Source organism: Cibotium barometz, chromosome 11 (genome assembly GCF_041138505.1).
Source record: "Cibotium barometz isolate CiBa-2024 chromosome 11, ASM4113850v1, whole genome shotgun sequence".
Classification (NCBI taxonomy): Eukaryota; Viridiplantae; Streptophyta; class Polypodiopsida; order Cyatheales; family Cibotiaceae; genus Cibotium; species Cibotium barometz.
Genome location: NC_141056.1, coordinates 10127646 through 10150469, shown reverse-complemented (window position 1 = coordinate 10150469; position 22824 = coordinate 10127646). Strand labels below are relative to the sequence as shown.

The 22824-nt window shown below is 38.0% G+C and overlaps 1 protein-coding gene across 1 annotated transcript in view; it reads left to right on the top strand.

The window, feature by feature from the left end:
- Window positions 1-22283: 22283 nt before the first annotated feature.
- Window positions 22284-22824, top strand: part of LOC147633736 (isocitrate dehydrogenase [NAD] catalytic subunit 5, mitochondrial-like) — a 43779-nt gene continuing 43238 nt past the window's right edge. The window contains exon 1 of the mRNA XM_086804766.1: window positions 22284-22745. Coding sequence (XP_086660892.1) covers window positions 22539-22745 — 207 coding nt within the window. The 5' untranslated portion in view covers window positions 22284-22538. The remainder of the gene's footprint in view (window positions 22746-22824) is intronic.

Genomic DNA, 22824 nt, shown 5'->3' with positions numbered 1-22824 from the left:
ATCAGCCTTCTGTCCATCCATGTTTAGGGGGATGAAAGTGCACAAGAATTTTTAAAGGCCTAGTTACCCAACGTAGCCCACCCTTTGAATGAGCAAGAAATTGGACAATCAAGATTCCTTATGCACCTCCTCTGCAGGCAACCGTGATGGCATCCTTTCTTACAACTAAGGTTATGTAATCATCCTTTCTTACAACTAAGAAATTGGACAAGCAATATTCCTTGTGCACCTCCTCTTTTTGCAAGCAACCATGATGACATCCTTTCTTACAACTAAGGTTATGTAATCGGCCTTCTATCCATGCCCTTACACTATCCATATGCTTAGGGGGTTACACACATAAGCGACAGTCATTATAGGGCCAGATCTCGTCGTCCCTCCAAACCTTGCATGTTGAAAGGTATGCCTTCTTTGTAAAGAGCCTCAAGCATGATTCCTCTACATGGCATTCATAAATATATTCTTGAAAGGTGTATTCTCATTGAAACCATTCACCTTACCATTAACTTCATAAGAATTACATTGCAATAATTCAACCTAGAAGCATGGGTGCACTTTCATATCATATTGTATAGCACAATATGTAAGCATGCTACTTGTGCATTTCTAGGGCCTATAATAGGTGTGGCTCCTTACTGGCATGATTTGCATGAATGAAGAGTATCTAAGATTTTTTGGGGCCTATAATAGGTGTGGCTCCTCACAAGCATGATTTGCCTAAATGAAGAGTATCTAATATTTTCTTATATGATATTAAACTTTCATTAAAATTTTATCTTGTTATTTGCTCTAGTGATGTTAGAAATATAAAGGCATTTAGATACTCTTTATTCACTCTAGATACTCTTCATTTATACTATATCTCTAGCAATATAGGGGTATTTAGAAGTCTATTGTGGGGGTGCCGATAATGCAGACATCCTCATCATTCCCTGGGCCTAGTAGCAGTTGGTTAATTCATGATTTCCATATCTTCTCCAATACCCACTCCAATTGTTGGCTCTCGCTAGAGAATTGGGCATTTATGGATAGTGTGGTTGCTTCTACAAATAGCACACCAGGTCAATTCTGAGAATGGCCCAACTCTCTCAGTCTAACTTTGAGTACTACTTTGAGTCTATTGATCACAGTGTTCGTCATTATGTCTTCGGCACTCTTGGGTGTCTCGACCTTCTTTGAATCTTGGATTTTGATGTTGGGTTCCATCTTGGTCACTAATTTTGACTGTAGGCTATCTATGGTTGGGATGTTAGTAAGAGCACCCCATTATGGTCTTAATGTAGATGGGAACCTTTATAGTTTCATGATAGCCATAGCATTGTAACACGTAGGTTTCATTTAAAGTTTAAGTGCAAACTTTTTCTCTAACATTCTCACTAATGGTTCATCTCTCTCCAGTAGCTCTCCAGTAGGACGAGCTTCTTGAGCTCTCTTGACCCTCTTTGATGATTCACCCATGAATACACGGGTGAATCATTAGCCATTCTTAATGATTCACCCATGAATACACGGGTGAATCATTAGCCATTCTTAATGATTCACCCATGAATATATGAATTCTCACAATGGCTTGTCTCTTTCCAATAGGCTGAGCTTCTTGAGCTGTCTCAGCCCTTTTTTATAATTCACCCATGAATACATGATGCTCACCTAGCTTCATTCTCACTTTGCAAAAGCTCTACATAAAAAGGGAGGTCAATTATACTCATGATCCAGTACCACTCCCTAATAACAAAGGTATGCTTGAGATGATGTCTTGTATTCAAAGATCAAGTTTGAATAGGACTAGGTAATGGTTTGACCTAATCACAAATGCATAAGCACTTGATCCAACATCAAAATTGGTTGTGGAAAGTCTTTTTATAATGATTTTATGATTTTTACATTTTGGGGATTTTTAATGGTCTTTTTTATAATGTTTTTTTTATTTTTACGATTTCTGACAAGAAAATAATAACTTACAAAGGAAAGGAAAAACATACAAAATGCATATGCATAATGTAATTATGATTCTTTTTGGTTTTTTCTCATTTTTTCCACTCTTTCGAATCCAGCGAATCAGCCAACCAGATAACAGATGGAAGGATGATCTGGAAGGCGCACAATCCAAACAAATGCGATGATGTGAACAAGAAGATCTTGAAATCCAACAATCTTAATATTTTGACAATCCCAATATTATTGGTTTGATAATCTTAATATAGCAATTTAGATGTCCACGATTGGGAGATTAGATTGACAATTAGAAAATGTTCGCATAGTGCCCAATCAGAATAGATACGATCAGAAATGCAAGTGATCCAAACTCTAGGTAATTTGGATCATAAGCAATGATCCGAACAAGCAGCGATCTGCTTTCTAAAATGATTGAAAAACAAGATTGATGATTGGGACTCTTAAGCAAACAAGATTGATGATAATGAGATTGAATATGGGTTGGGTTGGCAATCCAAAAAGTGCATTTATGATGGTAGTTGGCATCGATTTCTATGTACTTTTTTTCAAGTACTCGAGTGGTCTTTACTTAAATTTATATCCTCTTATAAGAGTATTTGATTGGTACCTTGATATCCCCCATTATTTATGCTCAATTATGTGGCTAATAAAGATCGTTTACTACCACAAACAATCTCATATTAATTATTTTTCAAGCTGTGGAGTGATCTCAATGCAAAGTCAATGATCTAAATTGTGGCCATGCCGATAATCCAGAAATTCCAAAGAACATAATAAAAAGTGTTTTATAAATTTTTATTTTTTAAGGGTTTTTCTTAATGCTTTTAGTGTTTCTTGATATGCTAGGGTTTCTTAGCAACACTTCAATGTCATGATTTTCAACTCAATTTAACAAAAAATAACTACTACAAAGATTAATACATTCTTAGCACAACACTCCAATGTCATAATTTCCAACTCAATTTAACAAAAAACAACGACTACAAAGATTAATACCATGATTAAGCTAATATCTATAAAAAATGTAAAAAATGCTAATGTACACTAATCTCCTAATTAATTTAAGGCTCATAGTCATGATAAAATCACCTAAGTGGAGATAACTTATCTCAATCACACCCGTGAAAAAGCTTGCTCTTCATTCCACCACTTCCATGAGACAAAGAATTGAATAAATTAAGTAACATAAAACACAAAAGAGGTTAAGGTTATAAGAAAGCCAATTCTAATCACATTAATCTACTCATAATCACACTAATAGCACACACAAGCACACCAATAGCACACATAATCACACAATGTAACTCTAGAACACATACTCTACCAAGGATTTGCATCCAAGGTCAAGGCAGAGTGGGAATAATATGATATTTTTGAGTGAAAAAATACCTCTACTTCGTTACCTCACCCAAGACTCGCTTGATCTTTTTGCTCATGTCAAGAACCCGTTTGCTCTGTAGCAAGTGCTAGTGGTTAAAGAGGCCAAGATGTGTCAATCCCTCTTGTTTAAGCCCTACCTCTACTCTTTAATCAACTAAGTAATCCTTCTAAAAGGTAAAGGTTAAGCTAGAAAGCTTAAACCACATTCTTCTCCAATCATCCTCAATCACACTCTCACTTAAGTAAGCAATCATGCACACTCAACACACACAAGCATGCACTATACAATCAAGCAAGAAAGAAGGCAAGACATCAAGAGAAGAATAAATATTTGCACTTGAGAAATGATAGAATTTACCCATTCACAAGCAATCATGCACACTTAACACACACAAGCATGCACTATAAAATCAAGCAAGAAAAACAAGAGAAGATATCAAGAGAAGAAGAAAGCTTTGCACATGAGAAACGATAGAATTTACCCATTCACATTATCAAAAGTTGTATATAGATAAAAGGGCTTTTCTCAACTTTGCCCAAATTAAGTGGGTGCCCAATTCCTATCACTACCCATTTATACAAGGCTTGTGGCTATGGCTGGCCTTGTTGATATAACAATGGCCCATGGCCTATACATAATTTAAATACATCTTATGCTAGAGGCAAGGATTTTGGGTGTACAAAAAAGAGTTAACACCTACCTAGTGGGGTTGTTCTCACTATTAGTACCTTAGCATAAACACATGGCACAAGTATGAAAAGTTAAAACGTTAATAAAATTGGAGGGAACCACATTAAAAAAGAGAAAAGAGGGCTTGCTTTTGGAGGCGGCAAGAGTTCTACAACCAAGAGAGATAACAATGACAGAGAGAAAGTGTTGAATCCATAGAAAGAGAAAACATTAAATCCACATAGAGAGAGAGAGAGAGAGAGAGAGAGAGAGAGAGAGAGAGAGAGATGAATTCATTACTAGCATAAAGAGAAAGCATTTACTTGATTTCTTTAATAGAGGATTGTAAGGGTATGAAAATGAGGGGAATTATGAGGGTCCACCATGTTTCTTTAATAGGTTGATGGATAACATTGGAATTACCATCAAATCTATATAAATACATAAAGTTGGATGCCATTATGGTGGGAAGGAAGGTCTTACCACTTGATTTAAAACTGTGGTGGCATTAACCTTTTTAAGGTTGACGTATGCCCTAAGTTTTATGTTCTTCTTTTCAACAATCACAATCGATGGAGCCCATTTGGCATGTTCCATCTCATAAACAAATCCCACATCAATGAGCTTGTCTAGCTTATTCTTGACCATTTGCTTGTACCTAAAATTCATGTTGTAAGCCACTCTCTATTTAGATGGTTTTGGGCTTTCCATGATACAGATGGTATGTTTCACCACTTTCAAAGGAATTCCTTTCTTATTGCTTTGTGTAGTGAGGTCTTTGGAAATGAACACTAGTCTAGGGATGGTGTTTTTCACCACTTTCAAAGGAATTCCCTTTATATTTCCAAGTAAAGGCATCTTGATACTCCTTGAGTAGAGCTTTTAATTCACCTTCTTGTTACTTCAGGGGGGGTGAGGTCTTTGAAAATGAACACGACTCTAGGTTGTAGCAAGGTTTACTTCCTTCACCTCAATTGGGACACCATAAGAAGTATATGACTTTTTGCTTACCCTTTTTTAAGCCCTCAACCACTGTATCTCCAATGCTATAGGACTTCAACTGCTTAGACACTTGCCTCAGATCATCTTTAGGAGGCTTGACGAGCTCCTCTTTGAGCTTTTCTTCTTTCTTTACCTTGGCCTTAAGCTTGTTAAGCTTTCGCGTGGTGGCTTGGTAGAGCTTCTCTTGCTCAAAGCCACCAAGCTCTTTGTCACATTTGGTTGCCACTGTCTTGCTGGCTGGAAGTGTGATCGTGTTAAGGTGTGTTTCCTACTGCTTTGTGTAGGTTTTATGAGGGTCTACAGCCTGAACATAGCAACCTAAACATAGTAAAATGTTGTAGCAAAAGCCAATGAAGATTTGTCTCCATGGCGAGGCCATACTTCGTAGATTTCTACATGTTAGTCGAGTGCTAGTGGGAAAAATAAGGTTTAATTCTTCCATTCAAGAATCTTCTCTCCTAGAAGAATTGCTAACAATCTCTAGCTTAAAGTCAATGTTATCTCCCAACAGGGATGTTGCATTATCTTTGTACCATTCAATTTTTTAAAAATCTTGTTCCAAGTTTTTTTGAAAGAGTGTCTATCGTTGCCAAGACAAGAATCCAATCCTCATAGTCATCAAGCTCGGCAAGCGGCTCATATTCTAAGGTCTCATCTTCACTACCCATATGTTGTCTTAAGAATCTTCTCAAGAACTTCTACAAGAATACCTTAACACATAGAGTGTATCTTCCACAATTTTAAGTTTACATTTAAGGTCCAATGAGCCTTGCAAATGTAGATGTGATTAGTTTCCCAATCGTGAACCATCCTTGCATCTTACAAAGGCCTCCTCCTAAAGATTAGGTTGCAAGACGCTCTTCTTTGAAACTCCATTACTGTGAAAGAGTGGTGGAAACTCATATCAAAGGTCTTAATTTTGACATCTTGAAGGATTTTTTCAATGTGTTCCCATTTGTGGTGGTGGTGAGCTTAACCTCAAGAGATTGGTGTTTACAAGTGGCGGGATATCCTAGTAATTCTCAGTGATTATGCTCACTCTAACACAACCATTGTGCTGACTTGCTTTTCTTTGTACACAAAAAAGAGCACAATGTTCATTTTGTCAATTTCAAAATTGTGTTGTCCCAGTTTGTTCATGGGAAATTTAGGCAAATTTTTCTTATAATCTTTGATTCCAGAAGGAGACAGTTGGACACATGGCTCAATATCTTATGGGTCTTTGATGTTGTTATGCGCACGTCATATTATGTGCATATACTAGGAGGCTAACCTGCCCTAGGCATGTGAGCATGGGATCATGAGAACATGCTCCAGTGGGACAAGGGTTAGAATAACCCGAGTTGGGGTTAGGGACACGTAACCAAGGGTCACACATGGAAATGGAGAGGCAAGGGTCACTTGAGAGCTCTCCTATATAATAGGAGCATGGGGTACTCTCAAGGGACGTTCTCTTGTATAAAGCATATTATCTACTCTCTTGCCATTTCATACTAGAGCTACGTGCTGTTGGATTGACGACATACCTCTTAGTGGTATGGGACACCAAGGATAGGTATGTGGTTCTTCATTACTATGATGTGTGCACCTCGGATGTATATATGCCTGGATTATGTGTGTTTATGCATAGTGATTAGCTTCAGAGATCTTCTGGGTTTTAACAATGGTATCAATTGGGTCTCTAGTTAATTTTTGATGTTTTTTCTTCTCTTAATTCTCTCATTATACCAAACTTTTTAGCATTTTTAAAGCAAATTTTAACGTTTACTAAGCAAAAAATGTTTTTTTTGGTTTGTTTTGGTGTCTAATGCATCTTAATTCTCTCATTATACCAAAAAATTTAGCATTTTTAAAGTAAATTTTAATGTTTACTAAGCAAAAAATGTTATTTTTTGGTTTGTTTTAGTGTCATGCGTTGGAACGTCAACATGGCGGTCAGAACGCAGTGCTTCTCAACTTGGACAGATGTATTGATGATGCGAGGGAATTTCATGAGTGAAAATGCTATTTTTCTCTATTTTTATAGTTGAAATGAGCATTTTACGGGTTTTTTTACCAAAATACCGCACATGCTATTATGGGTATTTTTTGGTAGACAGGATTCCCTACATCTCTATACTTTTTTAGGAATTTATCCTAATTTTTAAGGACATTTTTTGAGCATGAATGTGGTAATTAAGCTTTTTTGTCATGTTTTTTTGCAGGTTTCCCACAGGTGTGGGGGCTGAATTTTGTTGATTTTTCTACTAAAAATCAATAATAAACTTCATGTTTCCACATCGGATTCTCTCTTGTGTGCGTGGTGATGGCTTCTTTGCTCTTTTCCAGATTTTCTCCCTTCTTCCTTCTCTTGCATGTGAAAGCTCTTCATGAGGATGGGAATTAATCAAGTGGATTAATTGTAATAGCTTTCTAATTACTCTGTTTATGATTTATGGAGAAGATGATGATGAAGTTGTTGGTGGAGAAGTGGAGGGGATAGAGGAGCTTATGCTTCCCCCCCTCTCCCTTAGGTAATCGCGCGCACAAAGGGGGGGGTCCATAGTCGACGGGCAGCATGCGTCCCCCCATTAAAAATCGTTTTTTTATTAAGCATTAAGCTTAAGGTTTTTTTTCCAAAAAAAATACTTTTGTTAAAACACTTTTTCAAGAATTTTGATTGTTGTAACTTTTCATTCGCCAATCTTTTGACATTCTAATTTTGGATTTTTGAGAATCCCATGTCTGATGGCTGTCCGTATTCCAAGCTGTTAGGGTCTCGAGTGTTGTGTCTGTTTGCATTTCTCGTGCGTTCGGGACACGGGAAAAATCTTTAAATTTTTATTTAAAAACTTAGAAAATTAGAAGATAGATTTTTCCAATTTTTGGAATATTCGGGTTTGTCATTCGGAATGTGGCGTGTCCGTTCAGGCACTTATGACCATTCGATCTCCTATAAAAATCTATTTTTTACCTAAACAATTAGAAATTCCTTTAAAATTAGAGATTTTAATTGAATTTGAGGATTGTCGAGTAGAATTTAAAAAAATCATGACCAATGGAATTCTTGAGGTAATTTTTTCATAATTACTAGGAAAATTTCTAAAAATTATTTTAGAAATCTTAGAAATTGGTATTTTTTGTATACCGATTGTATTTTTGGTGAATTCTATCGCTAAATTTTTTTGGAAAATTTAGATTTGGAGTGCCATAAGATAGGATTTTGTGGATTTCAAAATTAGTAAATTTTGAGGTCCTAGAAAATAAGAAAATTTAGGAAAATTTTATGATAATTCTTTTTTTTCGATAATCTAATATTTTCAGGGGTTATTTAGTGTTGAAGTACGTTTTCACGTGTTGACATTAGATAGATGCTAGTTATTCACATATAATTAATTCAAGTGTGCCTCGTATTAGTAGTTATTTCTATTTGGATTAATTCTAGACGGTGTTTTCATGATCTTTTACCGTTGTTTAGCAACCAAATACTAATTAAAGCATTTTTTCTTATGTGCAGTCAATTCTACTAAATTAATTTGCTAGATCATTTTGGTCAAGGGTGGTCAAGTGAAGTTGGCTCGAGTGATTCGTGATTTTTGGAGAACCTTATTACCATGGCTCACATTGACTTCTCGCGGTCAATGATAATGTCGATGAGATGTGTGATTAACCTAACTCCAGAAGGAAAGATCTGACTTACCAAGTTGTTGAAGAAGAGGAGGCTATTGGAAAGAGTGAATTTATGGAAGAGACAGAGCATCTGGAAAAAACTATTGCAAAATACCATGACGAGATATGGAGTCACTGAAGGTACAAATCTTGACTCTCAAAAAAGACACTTTTGGCGGTGCCTCCTACTCCTACCAAAGCAGTTGCTCTGTCGTTTGCACCAAAGGTGTACGATGGTGAGAAAAAGAAGACTCAAGAATGTGTAGATGCTTGGCTCAACAGGTGGACTACACCCTTTACCTTTCATCCATTTACCGATGTGCAAAAGCTGTAGATGGTGCATGGATTATTGAAAGGGAAGGCATTGACTTGGTGGAAGGATCTCATAGAAGATTCCATTCCTACAACTTGGCAAAATTTCAAAGAAGCTTTCAAAAAAGAGTTCATCCAACCAGAGGATGAATTCGAGATAATTGCCGAGCTTGTTAAAAATAGTATGGGGAATCAATCGTTTGACAATTATGTGCAAAAGTTTAGACAATTGGCTACCAAAGCCAAATCAGATAATCATACCCTAAGTGGGATTTTCATCAATAGTCTAGCTCATGACTATCAATACAAGGTAAAAAAATACAAAGTCAAAACGGCTAAGGATGCTATTCAAGTAACTTAGGTTTTTCATAAGACAATGGTCGTCTAAAACACTTCAAAACCATCGTCTAATGAAAAGAAATCCACATTCACTTTTGGGAAGAGTGGACAAAAAAGAAAGATGGTTTTCACGCCAAAAAAAAAAATCCAACAACGCTAGTAAGAAGCCAAAATTTGTGAGTAGGGATAATCACACATGTTTCAAATGCAAAGAAAAGGGACACACAAAGAAATTGTCCTTTGAATGGAGCTGTAAACCTTGAGTGCCTAGGCAAAAGGTGGGGCCAAAGAAGTTTATACAAAAAAAATTTGTGCGCATTACAAAGTAAATTTTTTGAAGTCAATATAACGCATCTTAAAGGAAGCTAATGTCCAGATTGTACTTTCAGTAAAATAAGGACGTTTTTGGTCCAAACAAATTATTTCGTATTCATGGAACAATAAATGGACATCAGGTTCATATATTGTTTGATCCCGGTAGTACTCACAATTTTATTGACAACATTGTGGTACACAGGATGAACCTGAAAACCACTCATAATGATCACATGTACAAGGTTAGGATGGCTGGAGAACAAGTCTAATTCTGGGACAGGAAGGTGTCAAAGCTGCCGCTAGACATCCAGTTATACTCAGAAAGACTTGATTTTCATGTCATGAGCTTGGATCATGTAGATGTCGTTTTAGGGATGGAATGGTTTCATTAAAAAAATAAAGATTTTTTTATTGACTGGGTCAAACATTTAATGTCTTTTTGTCACAATGGAAACCTTGTTACTCTTAAGGGAAACGTTCTTGTACCCGAGGAAACTTTGATTAATGAGCTTTAGTTAATGGAAAACCTTTTTAACTCTGAACTTTTCCAATTGGTTGCCAGTGTTGTCATGTGCTCATTTTGATGTCAACACTGTTTCTTTAAATGTTTGGGAAAGTAAAGTGTTAAATTCCATTGAGAGAGAGTGAATTTCAGGATGTGTTTCTTGATGAGTTACCTCACAGATTACCTCCTAAACAAGAGATGGACCATAAAATTAAGCTAGTATCGGGTGTAGTACCTGTTAGTATTCCTCTGTATCGGCTTAGCCAGACTGAGGAAGATGAGGTAGCCAAGCAACTAGCTAAATACTTGAGGATGGGTCAGATTAGGCCAAGTAAGTCTCTTTGGGGTGCACCAGTTATCCTAGTTATGAAAAAAGATCAAGGTACCTGGCAAATGTGTATTGATTACAAATGTCTTAACAAGGTTACAATTAAAATTAAATACCCATTACCTAGATCAGATGATCTTATTAATAAGTTGCAAGGAGCTAAGTATTTCACAAAGCTTGACTTGCAAACTAGTTATCATTAGATCCGTATTGTAGAGGAATATTTTCCTAAAACTACTTTTAGGACATGTTACGGCCATTACGGATTTTTAGTGTTGCCCTTTGGTCTCACTAATACACCAGCAACTTTCCAACATATGATGAATGATTTATTTCAGGATGTGTTAGAAAAATGCGTGATGGTTTTCTTAGATGACATTTCAATATACAATAAAACTTTGGTTGAGCATGAGGATCATCTTAAAGAGGTTCTATGAAAGCTCAAGAAGGAGAAACTATATTGTAAATTATCTAAGTGTGAATTCTTTAAGAAGGAATTGTTATACTTGGGTCATAAGTATAGATTTGGATCGAATCCAAAAGGTTTTGGAATGGCCAGTTTCGCGTATGGTCAAGCAATTAAGATCTTTCTTAGGTGTCGTGGTGTTTCTTCGAAAATCTATTAGGGATTATTCGAAGTTAACAGTGCCTTTTACCAATCTTCTTAAGGGTAAAAATAAGAAGTCATTCTCTGATTAAGTGAAATGAGAAGCTAGGGAACTTTTGATACTTTGAAAAATAAAGTTTGAGATGCTCCTATGTTAGTCTTGTTGGATCTTAGCAGGCCTTATGTCATTGAGACTGATGCTAGCGACTTTGCGAGACGAGAGGCACAACTTTCTTCTAGGATGAGAAGCCTGTCGTCTTCGAGAGTAAGAAACTCAACAATGCACAAGCTAGGTATCCAGTTCAGGAGAAAGACTTGTATGCAATCATTTATGCTTTAAAGACATGGAGACAGTCTCTATAGGTCTTAGTATGAGGTCTTGACAGATCACCAATCTTTGTAGTACATTTGTGATCAGCTGGACTTGAAAGGTAGAAAGGCAAGATGGGCTAAGTTGATGCAGGACTTTGATTTCACGATTAAATACAAGATATTTAGCTCGAATCACGTTGCTGATGCGTTGAGTCAAATAGGTGAAGTCAATGAACTTAGCTTCACCGAAATTACCTCTTATACGATTCACTCAGGGGAAAATGCAGTACATATATTTTCTTTGGAAAGTATTGAAATTTGGTAGAATCACGGTCTAACTCTGAGGTAGATTAAAACCTGGTGAATTAAGGAAAAGCCAACCAATTTTTTATTCGGAATGGTATCTTATTCCGACAATGATAAGGTATGCATGCCGGATGTGCCAGAAATTAGCCTCAGGATCCTCTTTGAGTGCCATGATGCACCATCGGCACGACATCCTAGCATACAAGGAACCTTGGCTTTGGTTAGAAGGACATTTTACTGGCCAAAATGGAAGATTTTATTCAGAGTTATGTGGTCCGATGTCATCAATGTCGGATAAACAAGGCTAAACACCTTAAATCTGCTGGGTTATTACATCTTTTTGATATTCCGTCTTGAAACTGGGAAAGTATTTCCATGGATTTCATTACGGGACTTCCACGTACTAGTAGGAGTCATGATGCCATTTGGGTAGTCATGGATAGATTGATAAAGATGGCTAGGTTTTTACCCACAAAGACAACAATTAAAGTGTCGGAATTGGCTTACCAATTTGTGGAGCAGCTGTTTAGACTATATGGTCTACCTTCTAATACTATGAGTAATCGAGACTCTAAGTTCACGGCTCATTTTTTGTAAGAAGTTTTCAAGAAATTGGAAACTACTTTGAGTATGAGTTCCTCTGATCACCCGTAGTATGATGGACAAACAAAGTGTGTGAATCAGATTTTAGAGAATATGTTTCATGATGCGTATATCTCTAGAAAAGCATGGAGTTGGGAAAAGTATCTTCCAATGATGAAATTTGCCTATAACAATTCTAAGCATATGACTATTGATTATAGTCTGTTTATGCTTATTTATGGGTATCAACTCAGGGCACCTGTTGATGTCAGTCTTAAGGACATTGAGCTGATGCATCGAGGGATTTCTTGCATGATATGTAGGAAATGCTGATCCAATCTTAGGATTCTATCAGGAGTGCTCAGGATAGAGCATGATTTTATGCTGATAGGGGACGCTCACCTCGGTCTTTTGAGCTAGGAGCATTGGTTTATTTGAAAGTTCCTAAAGATTCTCAGACTTTATCAACAGCAAAGTGCTCAAAATTATCTCTTAGATATTGTGGTCCATTCCAAGCTACACATTAGATTGACACGGTTACGTATGAGCTAAAACTAACTCCACATGTCAGAGTTCATCCAGTCTTTCATGTTAGCAAACTTAAAGAGAAGCTGGGAGGTGAGGATAACACAGTTACTCCTCATGAACTTGTTGAGGTTGAGAATTTATCCTATGTTCCACATGAACCTGAAAAGGTACTTGAATTCAAGGAAAGGAAACTTTGTAATCGCTTAATCCCTAAGGCTAAAATTAAGTGGAAAGATAGGGAAATTGAGGATTCAACTTGGGGACCAATTGAGAATGTTCAGCGTAGGTTTCCTTCTTTTCATTGTTGCAAGAGTGCAATGTTTTGAGAGAGGGAAAGTACGTTATGTGCACGTCATATTATATGTATATACTAGGAGGCTAACCCGCCCTAGGCATGTGAGCATGGGATCATGAGAACATGCTCTAGTGGGACAAGGGTCAGGGGGTTGGGGTTAGGGTCAGCAGCAGACCTAAACCGGGTTGGGGTTAGGGTCAGACAACCAAGGGTCACACATGGAAATGGAGAGTCAAGAGTCACTTGAGAGCTCTCCTATATAATAGGAGCATGGGGTACTCTCAAGGGATGTTCTCTTGTGTAGAGCATAGTATCTACTCTCTTGCCATTTCAGACTACAGCTATGTGCTGTTGGATTGAAGACATACCTCTTGGTGGTATGGGACACCAAGGATAGGTATGTGGTTCTTCATTACTATGATGTGTGCACCCTTAGGCTCGGGGTGGTCAAGTTGATGAGTATATGCCTGGATTATGTGTGTTTATGCATAGTGATTAGCTAGAGAGATCTTTTGAGTTTTAATATATGTGGACTCTCATATTTCCTTTCATCCATTTAGATAAGTCTTTCCATAACCAAGGATCTCCTTGTAAAAAAAACTTATCTCGACCCAAACTTCTAGGACAAGAAAGTTATGAGGCCTATAATAAATAGAGGTGGGCTATGTCTTACAATCACATATACCATGACCCTTCAAGGTGGCATCTAACATCACCTATAGAGCATGCCATGTGCGTTGACCCATTGCCTTCCTTTGATAGCATGGTATGTTGACCCTCAAGGTGGCACCTAACATCACCTCATAGAGCATGGTATCTTGACCCTTCAAGAAGGTGGCACCTAACATCACCTCGGAGGGCATGGTATGTTGACCCCAATAATTTTATTTTGATAGTTGCTAATAGACCTATGATAGCACAACTTTCTACCATAGCACATATAATAAAACTAAAATAAATGAGCAAAAACTTGAAATATTGGCACAAGCAACGCATTTAGTCACAAAACTTCAATAAAGTTGATCAATCAAAAGACCACTTGCATGCAGCCACCTTGGAAAAAGTTAAAGCTTTGTAAGGAGCTTGTTGATCATAGTCCTACCTTGTCCTTAATAGTCTCCACCCACCTGGAAGCATATATGCATCTAGTCAAAGCAAAATGAATTGAGTATTGCACATCAAATTAAAAACAAGAAAGCCAAGAAACTACAAATGGTATGGACTCTTACCTTTTCCTCTTGTTCCATGTTCCTCCTCCCAATGGAGTGGAGAACCTAGACTTGTGAAGAAATATCCAAAAAGGTTATGGTGTGTGGGATTATGGTACGGCTTGCGCTTTCTTTGCTCTTGGAATTGGTTTGGTAAATGAGGCCCTTTATTTTTTCCTTAGATCTGTGGTTGGGCTCAATAGCCTAGTCCATTTGGGGATAATCCCAACATAGGATCCTATACAAATGTAGCACTAGGGTTGTTGTATCATACTACATATTTATGTGATTCTGGATGGAATGAACCTTGACAGTCTTACTCCTACTACTCCAAGGTTGGAGCTTCATCCAAAAACAAGATGTGAGGATGTTCATGGCATTCTTAGTGTTTACTGAGCCTATAGAGTAGAGCTACGACATTCCATGTTTTCAAGTACTCGGAAAGCCCTTCACCTAAATTTGGGCTGCTTTGACTCATTTCTCCCTAACACTCCCCTCACTTGAGGTGTGTCGATGTAAGCTTGCCGTCTCCAACTTATAAGCACTATGTTTAATTGATACAACTGAAGGTTAGATGGATTTATGAGTGTGATTAGATGCACTTTTAGTTTTTATTAAGCCCAAGAGAGTGAGTTATGACATTTCATGTTTCCATGTACTCATGTTCATGTCAAGAAACTTCTTTCTCCATAGCAAGGAACCATAGTGCTAGTGGTTAGACCACTTGTCTTGGATCATAGAAGTCCCTTTGGAGATGTTAGAGGCCAAGAGGTGTGTCAATCCCTCTTGTTTGTGCCCTTCCTCTACTCTCAAATCAACTAAGTATTCATTCCAAAGGCAATGATTAAGCTCGAAAGCTTGAACCACCTTCTTCTCTAGTCATGCTCAATCACACTCTCTTTCAAGCAAGCAAGCAAGCGTGCACAGTTAACACACTCCATCCACACACATAAGCATGCATCCTACAATCAAGCATACATGAAGTTAAGAGCTTAAGAGAAGAAGGAATTTTTGCACATGAGAAATGATTTAATTCTCTCCTTCATATTATCAAAAGTTGATAAATGGGCTTTACTTGACCGTCCGAACTTAAGTGGGTGTCCATTACCTATCTCTACACACAAGGCTTATGGCTAGCTTTTGATATATCATTAGCCCATGACCACACATAATGTGAACAAATCCTAGGCTAGAGGCAAGAATTTTGGATATATGGAAAAGAGTTACTAACCCCCCTGCCTAGACCTACTTCTATCCTCAGAAGCTGTGAATAATGGGCATGTTGAGGAGAGGAACTTTAAATTATCTTTGTGAACAATGTCATCATCATATGGAAGTGTTACACTATCTTTAGACATTGGAGTGGCTTTTGATTATTGTAGGTGAGAACACAAAGTTTTAGCCAAAAAGGATGAACTTGGATGAGAACATCTCTTTGAAGGCCCATATCTTGAAGGCTTCCAAAAATTGGATGCTCACAAACATCCCATAGATTTGTGGAAGTGTGGGGCTAAGGTTAATGATGAAGACGAGTGCTTACACATAAGATTCATCGTATTTATGCCACTGTATGGGACCCTTCACTTTCTTAAAAGCTTGTAAACAATTGCTGATGGTGTCAAGAAACTTGATGGTGTCTTGAATGGCCACATCTAGAGCATCATGATGTGAAGTAATTAATTGTGCTATTAAGTTTGCACATCCATGCTTCCATTGGGACAATGCTAAATGGTGGAGATTCAAATCCACAAAAATTGAGGAGGAGAGTGTTAAGCTTCTTTTTGGCCTCGTACTCCTTCCAACTCATGCACCTACACAATGGTATGTATACTGGATTTATTCTTTAAATAACTGGTGCATCATAGTATATGGCCCAACAGTCTTGTACTCCTTCCAACTCATGCACCTACACAATGGTATGTATACTGGATTTATTCTTTAAATAACTGGTGCATCATAGTATATGGCCCAATAGTCTCGATTGCAAAGGTAGCACCGTCACCACTTAGCCTGGTTCTTCATCTCTACAATGTTAAATTTTTTGTCATCAATTGGCCTCTTATATCCTCTGCGCTCTTCAAACGGGCATGCTCTACAACCATTACTTAAAGGGTTTCTTGGAGTAGAGCCGCATGAGCGGGACATCAAGCCTATGGATACCATGGATCAACTCTTAGTGTGAGGGAGATTCCTTTTACTAGCCTATAAATTCCTTCATCATAATTATGCATTGTTGCTGGTAAGTGGAGAGAGGTCCTTGAGAATTTTCGCATATAAATGCATCATGTAGTTGCTTACTCTTTAACCCTTCTAAGAACAACAAAATTAGCCTGGCTTGGCTCATATTTTCCTCAATAGGTCACTTGTTGTTCAAGTTCTTAAGACGATTAATGCAGTCTCTCACTGTCTTGTGTTCAAGCTGTGCTCGAATTGGTACTAGAATTAGTAAAGCTGAGTTGTTACTGAGCTATGCTTGACACTCGTGTTAGAGATACTATCGTAAACTCTAGCTCCAAGTCTTCCATGGTTTCTCTCTCGGAATCTTCTAACAATTAAAACTAAAGCAAAGTATTATTCTCTAAAGTTAAGCCAAAAGTATATATCTTCATTCGAGGATTAATAACCTTTTTTGTTGTATATACTTGTTTGAAAGCAGCTAGATGGCTGTAGATCTCTCGTTCCATCAAACTTTGAAACTAGCTTGCCTATGATGTTGAGATATCGAGCTCAACTAGTGACACACTGGGATGAAAGCCGATTCTGATGGTTCATGAGCCATTGCAACCATATGCCTAGGTTCCAATCTGGGAGGTACATGTGTATAGGGTGGTCTCACATATCCATAGGCTAGTACCCTAAAAGATGCTTCTCTTGGTTGTTCAGGGGGTAAAAAGCCCAAATGTGCCATTGGGTATCCATATACCAATGCTCCAAGAGCTATTAATACAATTGAGGCCCTATAGTCATGGCTCTTAACTCTAGTGGTTCCCCGTTCTAATTGAATTGACAAGTCTACTAGTTCAACTCGGATTACCGATCCAAGGGCTCATCCCTATGGAAAAGCTGAACGTTCCTCCTGTATTGGAGGGAAGCTTGACTTCGATTTCAGGTTTGGAGGTTGTTTCCCTTGTGGAATAAAAGGAAAATTCTACTCTTACCCTTACGCTTCCTGATCTCAAGGTGATTTCGTTAGGAGAGGTCCTTAATTCACTTGGTTGTGAAGTCCTATGTTCTAGGTCCTTGTTGGATGGGGGAAGTCCCTCCCAACCTAGACCTTTCCATCCTTCTCACTTCGTCGGCCACTCTTGGGATGTATGTGTTACGATCCTTGTCCGCACATGTCGTTTGATGATGATAACACCTCCTGTTGACTAGAGGTGCATCCAAAAACTTGTGATTTCCCTCTTTGTCCCTTTATACATTGGTCATGTTAAAGCGGTTGCCTTGGGCATCCTCGTACTAGCCTATATTGCCTTAAGTGGCTCTAATTCTCCTTAGATCCTTGTCCGCACATGTCGTTTGATCATTAGCATGATGATAACACCTCCTGTTGAATAGAGGTGCATCCAAAAACTTGTGATTTCCCTCTTTGTCCCTTTATACATTGGTCATGTTAAAGCGGTTGCCTTGGGCATCCTCGTACTAGCCTATATTGCCTTGGGCATCCTCGTACTAGCCTATATTGCCTTAAGTGGCTCTAATTCTCCTTAGAAATAATATATCTATCACATTTGGAGGTTGAGTCACAATTGGCTCTATGCAAGCTCTTGAGCTCTTAAGGACTCTGTGAGGTTCTTGTGCCCATGTTGGCACACTACTAAAAGATCGGATACTAGAGGTCTTGCGCATTAGAATATACATATTCCCCTCTAGGTCTACATAGATCGGATACTAGAGGTCTTGTGCATTAGAATATACATATTCCCCTCTAGGTCTACATAGATCGGATACTAGAGAAGTCTTGCGCATTAGAATATACATATTCCCCTCTAGGTCTACATAGATCGGATATACTAGAGAAGTCTTGCGCATTAAAATATACATATTCCCCTCTAGGTTTACATAGAACTCATGTCTGTGTTGCGTGCAAAGTGATAATAAGTTTTGAGTTATCCAAGATCTCTAGTTCACACCCTAACATAGTCAAAAGTGATCATCACTCCAAGAGCACCCCATTATGGTTAGTGTAGATTGGAACTCTTGGAGTTTCTTGATAACCATAGCACTTTAGCATATAGGTTTCATTTGTTGTTCGAGTGTGAACTTGTTTCCCAACATTCTTGCTAGCTCATCTCTCTCTAGTATGACGAGCTACTTAAGCTCTTTTAGCCCTTCTTGATTAATACTTAATGAATACTTGACACTCACCTGGCTCCATTCTTGATGAATACTCGATGCTCACGTGGATCCATTCTTGGAATACTTGATACTCACCTGTCACCATTCTCACTAGTGAAAGCTCTACAGGGTGAACTTGTTTCCCGACATTCTTGGTAATGGCTCATCTCTCTCCAATATGACAAGCTTCTTGAGCTCTTTCAGTCCTACTACTTGATGAATACTTGACCCTCACCCGAGTCCATTCTCATCATTGGTGAAAGCTCTTTAAGTCCTTCTTGATGAATACTTGACGCTCACATGACTCCATTCTCATTTAGTGGTGAAAGCTCTACAGGTTTATACCCCATAATACTACTCTTGTCACTTCCATTATGAAGGACTCTTAGTTTGCTTCTGAGATAGTGTCTACTGCTGCAATGAGGGAGGTCAATACTACTCGTGGTCCGATACCACTCCCTAATGTTGGAGCGTGAGACAAAATCTCATATTCAAAGGTTGGGTTATAATATGGATAGGCAATGATTCGACTTGATCGTAAATGCATATGCACTTGGTCCAATGCTCGAAATTGCTTGTGGGAATTCTTTTTATGAGGATTTTATGATTTTTTAGTTTTTATGGATTTTTATAGTCTTTTTGTAATGTTTTCATTTTTTTCAAGGTTTTTGATGGAAAAGTAATAAATTCATAGACGAAAAGGAAGAACACACAAGATGCATGTAATTTTTTTTTGTTTTTTCCACTTTGTGGAATCCAGTCAAATCAGCAATCCAAATGAGAGATGGGAAATCTGGGGAATATGGTCACGGGACTAAATTGTAAAACGATTCGGAGATAGGATCAACAGTCGGGAAATACAAAAATCTGAAATGAGAATTGCTTGATGCGAAAGAGGTAATGATATGAGAAGACAAGAGATCTGGACTTTGAATAATCTGATTTATGGGATGATCTTTCAGTCAGATCGACGATCCAGACTCTTGAGTTGAGATTGAGAGTAGACGTGGGTTGGGTTCATCGATCAAAAAGTGCATTAATGGTCGTAGGTGGCATGGAAGGTAGGCGTCTTTACTTAACTTTACAAGAGAATATTTGATTGGTACCTTGATAGCCCCCATTCTTAATGCTTAGGTGTGTGGCAATATAGAACATTTACCCCACAAAGACAGACCCTCATGCTCTAGTTAATGATTTGGATACAAATTTAACGATGTGAATCTGGATGATCCGGATCCTAGTTGATGATCCAAAAATTTTAGAGAGTAGAGGACGTAACTTTTTGAAGATTTTGTAATTTTTAGTGTCTTTCTTAATGTTTTTTGGGTTTTGTGACATGATAGGGTTTTTCTTAATGTTTTTTGGGTTTTTGTGACATGATAGGGTTGCTTAGCAACACTTCAATGTCATGATTTTCAACAAATTTTACAAAAAAAAAACAATTAAAAAGATTAATGCCTTGATTAACTAACCTTGGTAAAAAACATAAAAAATACTAATGTACCCTAAGTTCCTATAATTAATCTAAGGCTAATGCTCATAGTCATGATGAAATCAACCAAGTAGAGAGATACCCTACCTCAATCACACTTGAGAGAGCTTGCTCCACATTTCACCAATCCCACCACATTTCACCAATCCCATGAGATAAAGAATATAAGAAATTAATAAACATAAAACACAAAAAGGGTAAACGTTAGAAGCAAAGCCTACTCTAATCACACTAATCCACTCCTAAACACTCCAATAGCACACACAATCATACAAAGCAACTCCAATATTACTATAGAATACATCTTCTCAACATTCTACCAAGGATTTGCCTCCAAGGGCAAGATAGAGTGAGAATAATAGAAGATTTTTTAGTAGAAAAATAGCTCTACTTCCTTACCTCATGCAAGACTGGTTTGATCCTTGGTAACGGTGTCATTTGTTCATGTCAAAACAAGAACCTTGTTGCTCTCCAGCAAGGAACCATAGTACTAATGGTTAGATCACTTATCTCTGATCATGGAAGTCCCTATTAGAGAGGCTAAAGAGGCCAAGAGGTCCCTATTAGAGAGGCTAAAGAGGCCAAGAGGTCCCTCTTGTTTTAGCCCTTCCTCTCCTCTCAAATCAACTACGTAATCCTTGGTAATGGTTAAGCTAGAAGCTTAAACCACCTTCTTCTCCAATCGTGCTCAATCAAACTCTCACTAAAGCTAGTAAGCATGCACACTCAAACACACTCCATCCACACACAAACACACTTCATTCACATACACAAGCAAAAGTAAGAAGGTAAGAGCTCAAGAGAAGGAAAAAGTTTTGCATTTGAGGAATGATCGAATTCCCCCCTTCATATTGTTAAAAGTTGAATATATACAAATGGGCTTTACACGGCTGCCCAAGTTAAGTGGATGTCTCATTGCCTATCTCTACCCATATATATATAAGGCTTATGGGTGGCTTTTGATACATTATTGGCCCATGTCTATACATATAATGTGAATAAATCCTAGACTAGAGGTGGGGATTTTGGATATACGGAAAAGAGCTAACAAGTCACTTAGTAGCCCTTCACCCTGATTTGATTCATTTCTTCCCAACATTCCGCGTTCAAGGTTGTGTCGATGGAAGCCTACTGATAATTGATTGATATAAATGAAGGTTGGGCGGATTTAGGAGTGTGATTAGATGCACTTTAGTCTGGTGGGTTGTCGGTTCCAATAAATTTTTTAGACCAAAGGTGCATCAAGAGATTTCATAAGAAAGTTTTGTCTTTTTCTGGTTCCTAATAGTAGGTTGGGACAAGTGGGTTGTAGCTTGGGATTAGATCGGATAATTCTTATAAATTCATTTTCTTATAGTGTGAGTAAAGTTCACTCATGGTGGCGGGTTCGACCATGCTCGTACATATATTTAACTGTACAATGGATCTGATAGATGTCTAGCCACTATGTAGTGTTTTTATTATAAACAAATAACTACACTTACATAAACAATATCAAACCATATGGACACTGAATCCATAATTTTCAAAAGCAAACTGCCCAAGCCTCAAAAAATGGCATTCTAGTGTATTTGTACCGGCCAGCATTAAGAAAAATTGGCTGAGATTTTAAGTAGCCCTTATTTTAAGGTATGATTTTTCACATATTTTACTTATAAAACCGGCATATTGTAGAGATTTCGAAACAAAAACCGAATAGATTTAAGATTTGTCCTTATTTTGATTCGCTGAAAAATATGTTTTTCGAGCACTTAAACTGCCACGCTTGGATTGTGGAAGATGCTTGACTTTTCATTATAAACAATAACGATATTTACACAAAGAATAGATGTAATTTTTTTTAAATAAAAATTACGCAACTAATTCCTAGTGGACTCCTCTCAGGGCCCTGTATGCCCTTTTACAAACACCACACCCCACACACACCCACAGGCAACATTACAAGGTGGCATCATTCAGGGTAGCCAGCAAGGTTTGAACCCTTATTGACTAAGCTACCACCCGATGATATAATAAATGCTAATCAAAACATCTCTGGACCAAATTTAAAAATTTGCAAAGTAAAACTCTACCACTCTATGGTAAATATGAACAATGTTAAAAAAAAAAACTCTACCACTCCAATCTTTCCATAAGGGAACCACTCATCCAGATTCTAAAGGTACATTGCCCATCAAGTTTCAACTTTCAACCATGCCTCGTAAAGATCGTGGCAAGAAGAAAAAAGAGAGGGGCAAAAGCAATCACCTTTCTTCTCACTCAATACCGCACTCTCTCTCGCCCTCTGTGCGAGACCGATGAGCTTTGAAAACCTTTCTGACAGCATACCAGGAGGCGGTGAAGGAGGAGGAGGAGACGAGCAAAGGCCAGCAGCAGAGGAAGAAGACGACGAAGAAATTGACAGTGTGGTGAGCCATGGCGTTCCTCAGACGGGCCAGGACCCTCCTGCCCTCTCAAATCAGGTTTTCAAACGCTCAGAGCCTTCGTCCTGCGTCAGAGCAGTCTCATCATTTCTCTGCAGCAAGGAGACCCTTCGGTTCAGCCAGTCATGACTCCGTTGTTCGAGCGACTCTCTTTCCTGGAGATGGAATCGGGCCCGAGATCGCTGCATCTGTTAAGCAGGTTAGATTAGGGTTTCTGTCTCCGCGCTTGGTTTTCCTTCAATGCACTAATGGATGCATGCCATCGTGCCACCTGTTTG